At 51.9% G+C, this 12,786-nt stretch overlaps 1 protein-coding gene across 1 annotated transcript; it reads right to left on the bottom strand.

Moving 5' to 3' along the window:
• Positions 1-47: 47 nt before the first annotated feature.
• Positions 48-12,537, bottom strand: CDIP1 (cell death inducing p53 target 1). Its single transcript, XM_061600265.1, has 5 exons — positions 10,733-12,537; positions 9,725-9,823; positions 9,394-9,540; positions 6,553-6,817; positions 48-4,196 (listed from the first exon to the last, which is right to left on the bottom strand). The coding sequence occupies exons 2-5, from the start codon at positions 9,807-9,809 to the stop codon at positions 4,085-4,087; spliced, it is 609 nt and encodes a 202-aa protein (XP_061456249.1). The 5' UTR covers positions 9,810-9,823; positions 10,733-12,537; the 3' UTR covers positions 48-4,084.
• Positions 12,538-12,786: the final 249 nt, after the last annotated feature.

Raw genomic sequence — 12,786 nt, 5'->3', positions numbered from 1 at the left:
CTGATGGGGGAAAGACCACACATGAAAAAGGAGCATACACCCCAAAGTAAGGTAATAATAATAATAAAATTTTATTTCTAGGCCGCCTATCTGGCCGAATTAACAGCCACTCTAGGCGGCGTACATAGACTAAAATATAACATATAATATAAAACAACAATAAGTATACTCAATCCAAACCTACCCCCATCATACAAAAATTTAAACTAAATTAGACAGAGGTCTCGAATGCCTGCCTAAAAAACCATGTTTTCAGTTCTCGGCGGAAGCCTGTCAGGGAGGGGGCATAGCGGAGATCATAAGGCAGAGAGTTCCAGAGGGCGGGGGCCACAATTGAAAATGCCCTCTCTCTGGTCCGCACCAGCTTAGCTGTTTTGACTGGTGGGACCGAGAGAAGGTCTTGGGAGGCTGATCTCGTTTGGCGGCCTATCTGGTGATGCTGAAGGCGTTCCTTTAGATAAACTGGACCAAAACCGTGTAGGGCTTTAAAGGTTAAAACCAACACCTTGAATTGGGCCCGGTAAACAACTGGTAGCCAGTGCAGATCTTTAAGTACTGGAGTGATATGGTCTCGGTGGCGGCTGTTCTTGATCAGACGTGCTGCCGCGTTCTGTACCAGCTGTAATTTCTGGACCGTCTTCAAGGGTAGCCCCAAGTAGAGCGCATTACAATAGTCTATGCGAGAGGAGACCAGGGCATGTACCACCCGTGAGAGCAGATGGACAGGGAGGTAGGGTCGCAGCCTTTGTATCAAATGTAATTGATACCAAGCTGCCCGGCTCACCGCCACGACCTGAGCCTCCATGGACAGCTGGGAATCAAGAACACCGAGGCCGCGAACCTGGTCCTTCAGGGGCAATCATACCCCATTCAACACCAGGTCAAAATCACCCAACTTCCTCCTATCTCCCACAAGAAGTACCTCGGTCTTGTCGGGGTTCAGCTTCAGCCTGTTTCCTCCCATCCATTCACTTACGGCCTCCAGGCACTTGGAAATGGTAACCACAGCCATCTCTGGTGAGGACTTAAATGATAGAGCTGAGTGTCATCCGCATATTGGTGGCACTGCAGCCCAAATCTCCTGATGATGCCCCCCAGCAGCTTTATATAGATGTTGAATAGCATGGGAGAGAGGATAGAACCCTGTGGCACACCACAATTGAGAGGCCAAGGGTCTGAAGCCTCATCTCCCAATACCACCCGCTGGTGCCTATCAGAGAGATAGGAATGGAACCACTGTAAAACACTGCCTCCTATTCCCATTCCCCTCAGGCGATCCAGGAGGATACTGTGGTCAACGGTATCAAAAGCCGCTGAGAGGTCCAGGAGGACGAGGAATGTGTGTTCACCTCTGTCCAACGCCCTCCTCAAATCATCCACCAGAGCGACCAAGGCTGTTTCAGTTTCATGTCCAGTCCTGAAGCCCGACTGGAATGGATCCAAATAATCCGCTTCATCCAAGTGTGTCTGTAAATGAGTAGCCCCACTCACTCAATCACCTTGCCCAAGAATGGTAAATTGGAAATTGGGCGAAAGTTGTTCAACTCTTGGGGATCCAAGGAGGACTTTTTCAGAATGGGCTTTATTATTGCCTCCTTGAGGGCTAATGGCATTGCACCCTCTTCCAAGGAAGCATTCACCACTGCCTTGATCCCTTCGCTCAATTTCTCTTTACAGCTCACAATGAGCCATGTAGGGCAAGGGTCAAGCAAGCACGTGGTTGGCCTCACATTAGAGAGCACCTTGTCCACTTCCTCAGAGGGAAGGGGCTGAAACCGATCCCACCAGACCGGAATGCAATTGGCCAGCTCTGGCCCACTACCTGTGTCCACGGCGTACGGAATCGTGCTCTTCAGGCGCTCGATTTTATCAGCAAAGTGCTTGGCAAATTTGTCACAGGAGGCTTTAGAATGTTCCAAGGGTTCCTGTGCAACCGGACCGACCAGGCTTCGGACCACTTGGAACAACCTCCTGGGACAACACTCTGCAGACGCAATGGAAGCAGCAAAGAATTCTCTCTTCGTTGCCACTTGATAGGCAGCTATTGCTGCTCTATCAAGTGTCCGATCGCCGTCAGAACGAGATTTCCGCCACCGACGCTCTAGTCGTCTCACCTCCTGCCTCAGGCCCCGTAAGTGTGGTGTATACCAGGGTGCAATCTGAGTTCTATTCAGTGGGAGAGGACGTTTTGGAGCCACCCAGTCTATTGCCCTGGTGATCTCCCTATTCCACTCCGTCACCAGGGTTTCGACTGGGCGACTTTCTGACGGCTCCACATCTCCCAGCGCATTCAGGAATCCCTTTGGCTCCATCAGGCGTCTGGGGCGGACCATCTTAATGGGTCCCTTACCCCCGCGGAGGGTATGTGGCAGTGAGAAGTCCATGTTCACCAGATAGTGATCTGACCATGACACGGGGTTCAAAGAAACAGCCCCCATTTTCAGAGCACTTCCTTCCCCTCCCGAGACAAAAACAAGGTCGAGAGCATGACCGGCTACATGGGTGGGTCCAAAATTACAATGGTGCAGTTCCCAGGAAGTCATGGTTTCCATGAAATCCCGAGGAGCTCCTATGAGAGCAGCCTCGGCATGCAGGTTAAAATCCCCCAAGGCTAAGAGGTCAGGGGAGAGAACCCGCACGCTCGAGATGACCTCGAGCACCTCGGTCAGGGAGTCTGCTGTGTTGCGGGGCGGGCGGTACACAAGAAGAATCCCTAAACTGCCCTTAGGGCCCAACCTCCAGTACATGCAGTCAACAAACTTGGTCTCGTGGAGAGGGAGTCTGGCAAAACTCAAGGACTCCCGATAAATGACTGCCACTCCCCCTCCCCGCCTACCAATCCTTGGCTGCTGTGCATATCGGAAATGAATATCCAGCCACCAAAATGGAGGATTTGGCCATGGATTCAACTCTCTGCCTGGGATCCCAAATCCGCTTGCCCCATTTTGCCCTACGGTGGCTCATTAGTGGGATGATGTGGCTTTTCTGGGGGAATTAGTGCAAAACCAAGTGGGGGAGGGGGAGGTGTGCAAAGGGTCTTCACATTTCTGTTAAGTCACAGTTAAGAGTTATAATAACAATACACCACGAAACAACTCAGACAAGCATACTCAGGTTTGACAAGGTATCTACATGTGGGAAGAGGGGGAGAGGTGTCTGAATACAGGGGCCTCCTGTTCTGGCCCTTGGCCTCAACACATTAAGGACAGACAAACTTGAATGGTGCAGGGACAAGTCAGAAGGTGGAGCCCCACCACCACCACTGAGGGGACAGAATGGGGTAAGAGGCATCGTACAGACTTGCAAAGGCAGCCAAGCACAAAGGAGAGGAGGGATGGGAGACCTTCCACGGAGGTGGAGGCCATTAGCCCTAATGCTGGCCTCACCCCTCCCTTCCCAGCTGCCCCCAGGGCCCTGTCCCACAGCAGCAGGCAAGAACCACTCCGGCTCCTGCTGCCCTCTTCCAGATTCAAGGCATGAACAGCACGTGGCCCAAGAAACAGAGCAGCTTTTGGTACAGCATAAACTCAAATCGAAGCAAGGAACAAACATGGCGTCAAGCACAGTGGCCAAGTTTTTTTGTTAAAGAAACAAACACACTCAACCTTCCCTTTCAAAGTTGTGTGTGTGGGGAAATGGAGGCCTCTAGCCTCTTGTCTACAACTCCAAGGAGGCCAAGAAAGCCAGCCCTTGAGAAGTGCAACAGCACCACCAGGCCTTGCCCTCTTCCTCTCTGGGAGCAACAGGCACAGGGAGGGGAGGTAAAGGTAAACGTTGTACCCTGGGACCTCAAGGCCTCTCAGACTCATACAGCCCAGTTCTAGCCAGGAACTGGGTGCGTGAGGCAGAGACACAACGCAACCACAGAGGCTGGCCTTGTTCACCACCTCACAGCTACCCCCACTTGTGGCACCTGCCCTCCAGATCCCTGGGCAGCCTCAGAGACACCACAGTCCTGAGGCCTTCAAAGCTGTCTGTGAAGGAGGGAGAAGGAAAGATACAAGCAGGAGGCCAATGGACACAGGTAGGTCAGGCCAGTGACACGAGAGAGGGAAGCCGTCGTCTCCCGGCCCAGCAGACACTGCTAGCACATGCGCTTGTATGTGTAGATGTAGGCCTTGCAGTTGGGGCAGGTGTGTGTCACATCCTTGAACTCGTCTATCAGGCATGGGATCAAGCAGCAGCCCAGGTCACACCTGGAAAGGAGAGGAGACACGTGTGAGGGCAACACACAGAAATCTGCCTGCCACAAGTCTCCCACTGTCCCACATCATGTCAGCCTCCCGCCTGAAGAGAGGTCAGGCACCGTGGAGTGCCCCTTCCCCCAGTTAAAATCTGGGCCCTCCCGTTTCTATGCTCTGGGAGGACCAGCCAGGCCCCAGCAAGAAAGGCTGGTTGCAAACCCCAGCAGCTTTTTTGGAGGTGACCAACTCAGAGGCTGGTAAGTGCTGCTTACCACCACAATGGCCCCTTTTTGTCTTATAAGTTTTTCTTGGCAAATATACCAGCAAGAAAACAAAAACATTGCCAGCTGACATGAACAATAAGAATATTCCATCAACCTTAATTTAAATGTGTAATTAAATGTATTACCCGCCCTTCACCCTAAGGTCCCAGAGCAGGTCACAACAATTTAAAGTAAACATTAAAAACAGTTTAGCACGAATTACAATCGTAAGAAGAGGGTGGGTCCTAAAATACACATCTCAAGTGTCAGAGACGCACTTCTGTTGAGAGGGAGTTCTACAACTTAGGGGCTACCACAGAAAATGCCCCCTCCCAGGCCACCCCTCCCCCGAGCTTCTGAGGGTGGTGGAACTACCAGAAGGGCCCCTCTGCTGTACAGAGGGACTGTAGGGAAGGAGGCAGTCTTCACATATATGGGACCCAAGTTGCTTAGGCTTCAAACACTAATGCGAGCACCTTGAATTGGGCCTGGAAACAAACTGGCAACCGATGCACCTCTTTCACAAGAAGTTACATGAGTTCTAAATGGCATCCCAGCCGCTAATCTGGCTGCTGCATTTCTGACAAGTTGAAGTTTCCAAGTCATCTTCAAGGGCAGCCCCACATAGAGCACACTGCAGTAATCCAGTATGGAATTATCAGAGCATGGAGTACAGCAGCCAAGTCATTTCTGTCCCAAAGGGGCTGCAACTAGCAAACCAGCTGGAGCTGAAACAAGGCCACACCAGCCTTCTGTGACACTGTTGCATCCAGGAGCACCCCTGGATACAGGCAGTCCATATATCCACATAGGTATCTAAATGAGACTGACGATCATAAGCGATGGATTCAACTGTGGAAAGGGGGGTGGTTGGCTCTTCAGACCACTGAGTCGTAGATGACGGGTATTTCTCTTTCTCTGCTCCCCACCTGTGGTGAATACCCCGCCCCCTGATCTGGATGTCCATGGCTTGGGACCACAATACCTGATGTAACGCCTCTCCCAATATGGACCCAACCATACACTACACTCAACATCAAAGGCCCTCCTCTGGGTGCCTACTCCGAGGATGGCAACAAGGGAAAGGGCCTTCTCAGTGGTGGCCCCCAAATTATGGAATGATTTTCCTGACGAGGTGTGCCTGGTGCCATCACTGTAATATTTTTGGCGCCAGGTCAAGACTTTCCTCTTCTCACAGGCATTTCAGCATGTGTTTTTAAAATTGTTTTTAATTTTTTTGTATTTTAAGATTTGTATATTTGTTTTTACTGTTTTTAATTGCTGTAAACTGCCCAGACAGCTTCGGCTATGGGGCGGTATATAAATGTAATAAATAAATAAATAAAAATAATGTAGCTATCATACTTTGAAGTATATTAGCAAGCATTGCTGTTAGTATCTTAGCTTTTACATTAATTATGGAAGCTGACCTATAATTTTCACAACTCGTACGGCCTTCACCAGGCATGGGAACAGCAGAGATATTAGCATCATACTCTGAAAACGGCAGAGTCCCTCATTCAAAGCAATGTAGCTGCTAAAAAATCTGAATCTGCCTTATACCATTCCATGGGAAAGACACCTGCCCTGTTCCTCATACAATCCATAACCTCCTTAACGTCCTCCATCTGCAAAGGCTCTGCACAAATCTCCCTCGGCTGCAAGTCTTAACTAGGGAAGGGCCAACTGTGAAGAGAAACTTTCCAATTCATGATCCACAGATGCTCTCGCTCTCGCTCTCGCTCGCTCTCATACAGCTTAGAATACTACAACATTTATATTCTTTGGCACTATCTATACATTATTACGTTTATCCTCCATCAACAGGAAAAAAAACCCAGACTTTTGTTGTTGTTTTAAATGAACTGCCAAAACCGTACCTGGCCTCTCTCCCCTTTCCCAGTACCTCCGGCGCAAACACGTTAATACAAATTCAGCTTTAGCGGAAAGGAAGCGATTCTGCCCTTTCTGACACCCCTGAGAAGCCAGGGAGCGCCAAAGCAGCACCTTGCGCTGCCTCCGCCCTTTCTCTGCTGCAAGCCAGTTCAGGTCCCGAGGGGAGGAGCAGCAGCAGCAGCAGCACCCCCAGCCCGCCACGGACATACCCCACAAAGCAGCAAAAGAATCCCAGCAGGAAGTTCATGAGGCCAATTTCATGGGTGATCCTGGTGGTGATGGCCTGCTGGCAGTGCGGACAGATGCTTGGGACGGGCGCAGCTTGGAAGATCTCGCCCTGCAGTACCGTCACAGTGGCTGCAGCCCCCGATGGCACGAGAACTGCCGCTGTTTGGCCTCCTGCAGGGGCGTATGGGCCTGTTGGAGGGTAATAGCCCATGGGGACATGTGGTCCAGGGGGCATGTAGTAGCCTCCTAGAGAGAAAGCATATGAAGGGACTCACTCAACGCCTGGAGCTGTTTTTTAAAAAAAGAGAGAGCCCCAACGCAGGTGCCTTGCAGCCCACCTCCTCCTAGGCATCGGCACTCTTGCTCCAGCACGGGCAGGGCACCCCTCGCACCACACCTGCACCTTCAAAGAGGGCCCTTTGCACCTTGCCTAGTTGCTCGGAAGGAAGAAACTTGACACTGCTGGAAGCTGCGCCACCCAAACTCTGCCCTTCACCACAACAGCCCTGTTCTGCATAGAATCTGGTGGCCTTGTTGGCTCTTAAGACAGCACCTTAAGTCAAAGCAGGAGCCCAAGCCCTGGCTGCCAGCAGCTCTCCAAGGTCTCAGGCAGAGGGTTTCCCAGCCGTGCCACCCATGGACCATTTGCAGGGAATCCCATGATTCAATTCAGAAGCCTCAGGCACACAAAGCAAAAGGTCACCGTGTGTGAGATGAAGTGGTCATTCACCTGAGATCTGCTGCTGACACCCTCCTTCAGGTGGGACCCACCTTGGTGGCAGTTAGCTAAGTAGCAAATGGAGACAGGGCCTTTTCTGTGGTGGTGTCCTTGCCATGATCTTTCAGGCACCAAGCCAAGGCCTTTCAATTTGCTTGGAATGTAAAGACCAATTCTAGTCAACTGGCTGGAAGTGCTTTTACTGACAAGGGTTCCTGCTCTTCATTTGCACACAGCTTAATTGGTTGTCAGGTAAAGGAAAGGGCCGTAGCTCAGGGGAAGAGCATCTGCTTTGCATGCAGAAGGTCCCAGATTCCAGAGAGGGGGGGGAGGGAGAGGGAGAGGGGGTGGTGATGGGGAGAAGATATTCTGTTCCTGTGATGGGGCCAGGAGTGCTTTGTGTGCCTCACTTCTTGCTTGCTTCGCCCTCTGCACATAAGGACATCCTTCAGGCAGCCCCTGAGACCCCCCTCGCCACAGAAATATGCTTTCCCACTGAAAACTCTACAGCTGGAGGTGGGACTCTCCCTTTCGCTGCCTCCTAAGAGTCAAATGGTTTGCCAAGCCCTCGCGCTAAAAGGTAAGGTTCAGAATGGGAAACGGTTCCTGTTTTGAAAGTGCCAAAGCAGCTGCCCTCATGGTGATCAAAACATCTAGAATGCCTGCCTCACTTCTCCGAGTTTCTAGGCAATTTAAGAACATTAATTTAGACATCAGGTGTAGAACAGGTAAAGATGCAGCTGCAGAGAAACAACTGGGAGCCTTAACTGCACTCCTGGTTGTTCCTTGGCAAACGTGGTGCCAAATGCAAGCCCCCCTCTCCCCTCACCCGGACTTGTTCCACTTGGAAACTCCCAATCGGGGCCCCCGAGGGGAGAAGTCCCTGCCAAAAGCAGCCCTTGAAGTCAGCACCAACGAGCAGCCACTTCGATCCCCACTTGGATTGGCTACGATCTTCCGGTGCAGTGTGGTTTAAATGCAAGCCACACAGCAAAATGAAAATGGGTCGCCTGATGTCATGATGATGTCATGCGACTGACAGGTGGGGGGCCAGGCAGGGGCTCAATGGCCACATCCTATTCCCCACTCTTGCTGTAAGAGGCAGAGAGGAAAAGAACAGGGACCTCTCCCCAACAGGCACAAACAGTGTCACACACACAGACCAACTGACTCCTCCTGTCTGGAAAACAAGGGATGGGGAGGTGGTGGTGATCTAGTCACGCCAAGGAGGGAACAAGGGCTGCCTCAAGATGCCCGCCCTCCCCAATGGCACATGGGGGGTGTTCTCACTCCCTGGGCAGGCTGAAATACTATTCATGTAGGGATGCATTTTTAAAATGGGCAAACTGCACCTTCACCCAAAACTGGATTTTAGGGCAGTATACTCCCAAAAAGTGTCCTTTGGCTGGGGCTGTGACTGTTCCAGCATGAGCCGGCTTCCTCTTTCACCTGCTCCTTTGCCTGAGAGGACAGGCCCCGGACTCCTTCTTTAAGGAAAAGGTGACAGGCAAACATTTAAAGGGACTCCTCTCCAGATGGTGAATGAGGATGCTTAAGAAATGTGGTGGTTTGCTTTTTTCCTGCTTCCAGACCTTTGCCCCATTTTTAAGATGGTTTCTGTCTTCTTACTTTTAATGCCATGTAAACCCTTATTTCCTTAAGTACATTCAAACTCATTTTTTAATAACCACCTCGTGCTTTTGGCCCTCTCCTACCCACATATTCTGGAAACTATGCTATCAACAGCTTGAAGCTTCCCATGAATATCGGGGGCTTTCTCTGTGGTGTTTTTATATGATGTTTTGCTAAGATGATTTCCAGTTATCTCTTTAAATGCCTAAGTGGTAGCAGCAGCTCATTAGCGTTTTGAAATTTAATGAGCTTTGCTATAGCTCAGAAGAGAACTGAGGGCTGGGCAAGAGTTTTGAGAGTGGGCCAGCAGCGGGCAGTGCATGTAATGTTGTAAACCACAATGCAGGAGATCCATTGCCCGCTTGGAGATCCCTTCATCACTCTCACACAAAGGGACACCTCCCAGCCCAAAGGAGGTGTAACCCCCATGGCGCCTGTCTCAGACATTCCCCCTCCTCTCCCCCCAACTCACCAGGAGACATGTAGGGCATTGACCCATCAGTGGTCATGGGTGGGGGAATGAACCCTGGGTGTGGTGGGGGTTCATACGGTGGAGGCCCAACATCCAATGGGGGCTGTGGGGCTCCTTGTGGCTGTACCACCACGGGCGAGACTCTGCCTGGAGGAGAACAGGAGACAAGAAGAAAAGGGATAGAGCACAAGCCAGACTCTTTTGCAAGACCGTGGAGAAGGCCCCAGGCTTGGTTCAATCTCAGCTGAACAAGAACCTCCAAAACTCCCCAGTGGCCTGCAGAGTGGGAGATGCTTGGTTTAAGCAGCCCCCCTCCTGTTCAGGGTCTTACCTGCTGGGAAAGGGAGGCCATCCTTCTCCTCTATGAGCGGGGCAGATGGCCCCCCTGGGTAGGGCGGAGGAGGATCACTGGACATGCTTTATGGCTGGCCTGAAGAAGAAAGCAAGACCTTGAGTTATTGAGATGACTCGAGGGCTCCAGCCAGGAGGCGGACCAAGGCCGTGAATTTCACAGGCAGGGCCTGGTGGCTTGAGTGTCCTGGGAATTAAGAGGCCAGTTTGCAGCCCTAGGAAGATAAGCAAAGAAATCAGCGGGTGGGAAGGGGTGGTCCAGGAGCAATTTCTGCACCCTGCCCAGGGAAAGACGATGGAGCCTTCCACCAGCCCCCTGTCCCTGCCCACCATTCCAATCTCCTCCACCCCAAAACCAACACTGCTGTTTTAAAAGACCACTTAGTCTTTTCCCTAGAACTCCCGTTTAGACATTTGGCAGTGGGACCTGCTGGCCGCGTAGCTCACTTGAAAAGTTACAGTGAAATGAAAGGGGGAGGCTCAGCGGTGGTGCTGTTGTGGGGAGAAGCCCCCCCTTGGTAGGAGGCAGCTCCCACTCACTGATCCAGGCAACCTGGTCTCAACTGTGCAGGCTGGCACTCAGATGCCAGGATCCAGTTACAGCTACCTCCTCTCTTGTTTCATCCCCAAGACAGAGAACAGGGCTCAAACAGACACATACATGCAGCAGACGGCCTTCTTCCGGGATGGACTTGAAGCTTGCATCAGTGGGCACGCACAGACCACTCTCAAAATCCAGAGGTGCCCCAGAAGGAGCTCCTTCCAAGGGGCACAGGTTTTCCCACAACCTGGGCCAGCCATTCCCAGAGTGCCAGACCCGCCCGTCAACCTCTGCTTACAGCACCAATGAAAGACCACCCAAAGCATCAGGCAATGGCAGAGGACCCGACGCAAATCGTCTCATGCACCCCATGTCCAGATGCACAGCACAGCCATCCACACTCACCCATGAACACCTCCTTTGGACAGGAAGAAACCTAAGACAAACCTGCTGGATATCTGCTGCACCCGGGGGACAGCTGCGCGTCTCCAACCACAAGCCGGCTGCAGCAAGGCCCCTCCCGAAGTCTCCCACTGCTTTGCTCCAGTGCCCTCCCCTCCCAGAGTGCCTGGTGGCAGATCCACAACTGGTGGCAAGCTGGGGATTCAGGAGAGGGTGGCATGCAGAGGGAAATCAAGCCACTCTCCCTGCCTGGCTAGCCACCTTCCTTCTCTCCGTTACACAGACTGTGTGTCGCAGAAGGGCAACGATCTGCAGTTCATTTGCCACAAAGCAGCTCCTTCTACCTCCACGTGATCACAGCTGGACCACGTGATGCATCCAGAAAAACCAGGCCAGCCTCACCGGAAACTAGATGCAAGAGGGCCAGCCACTTCAACAAAAGCAGCAGTTTTTCTGCTTTTCCACTGAACTCTTAGCAATAACAACATGCAAATTCTCCAGCTTCCTTATTGTTGCTTTCCTCAAGGAGAAAATATAAGGAGAGTTTTCCCCTCCAAGCCTCCCTGCCATTCTAGATGGGCTGCTTTTTAAGCTGCTGGACCTAAACACACACACACACAAACCCTGCGGCCCCTTGGACTGCAGTGCTTTGCTCAGTTCCTTGGAACAAAGACATCTTGGTGTAGAGGCTCCCAGCCTTTCTGCTGCTGCTGGAAAGCGCTCAGGGAAGCCAAATCCCGCCCAACGCAGGACTCTTTGAGCTTCTCTGCCAGCAGCCAAGCACAGCGGAGACCATCTTGCAACAAACAGGCCCTGAATCCCAAGTATCCTGCATCGCACAGCACTTGCTAGACTCCTTCAGCAGCTGAAGACAAGCCAGTAGGGCTTGTAAGAAATCCACCCTCAGGTCTTCCAAAAGACATAGGAAACAATAATCCAAGGAAAAACATGCCGCTGGCCATTCAGCTTTGGGGCACTCCTGCCCTGTTCCAGGGACATCGTCAGCCAGGGCCGCTTGAGCCTTTCTACAGTGCTGGAAGGAACCTGGCACAAGTTGAGGGGGGGGCGGCGGATATTTCAAGGGTGTCATGTGAAGCATTCAGCCTATGAAACACATCTCCATTGGCTCACTAGGAAAGCAAAATCTTGCCTAGGCTAGAGCCAACTCTGTCAGGTTCACAAAGTGAACTTCTACACAGATGAGCATCAAAAAGCGGTTAGTGGAACATCCACTTTTTCCAAAAGGTGGTTACTCCAGCGATGCTGTATGTTGAAAAGGGCCAGTCCTGTGTGGTGCTGAGGCGAGGCCTTAATAAGAGCCATACAAAAATAGTCATCTTCTGCTTTTCAGCCTCGGTTTACACCATCAGCTCTTTCTTGAAGAAGCTTCTGGTCCTCATGGCAGCAGAAATCACCTTGGAAACCCACATTCTGCACCCACAACCGGCTCCAAAGCTTAACAGTCTCTGCTTAGTGGGAAATCCCACACATCCTGTCACGGCTGGATTTTGCACACATCCCACATCAGCTGTGGACAGCCTGAGGAATATGAACAGAGCTGCTGCCAGAGTAAACAATCAGCTCCGCTAGGCTGGCAGAGGAAGAGGCCCAGAGGCAGCGGCCTGGCACAGCCCCTGCTTGCCAGCACATCTCCTCAGAGGAGGAACAGCAGCGCTTGGACCAGCTGGGCAGCCACAAAACCTTCCCCCAGTTCAGTGTACTCCCGTAGGCCACAGGTGGGCAGATATCTGGTCCTACAGGGTCACCTGCAGCAGACTCAGACATTTCTGATTCCGTTATCTAACAGTAGCAACAAAAGGGTTCCCCCTCCCCACTTATAAAGCTGGAATGAAAAAAAGCTTGGGGTAAACAAAAACGAGCCCCCTTTTTTGGACTAGGCTCCAGCTGGTGGATCCTGCGCGTTCTAGTAGAAGGAAACAAAGTCGCCCCCGAAGCCTGACCCCTGCCAGCCCTGCCTGAGCCACACACGACAACATGTGCTGCCACACGAGGCAGCAGCCATGAAGAAGCTGCCCCCAAAGCCAAACTCCCTGGCGCCAATTCAGCAGTCTGTAAAAACGGCCAACGGGGGCCGAAGG

This window comes from Rhineura floridana, chromosome 17, assembly GCF_030035675.1.
Source record: "Rhineura floridana isolate rRhiFlo1 chromosome 17, rRhiFlo1.hap2, whole genome shotgun sequence".
NCBI classification, from domain to species: Eukaryota; Metazoa; Chordata; class Lepidosauria; order Squamata; family Rhineuridae; genus Rhineura; species Rhineura floridana.
The sequence above is the reverse complement of the archived record's forward strand: the minus strand, read 5'-3'. Positions and strand labels throughout refer to the sequence as shown.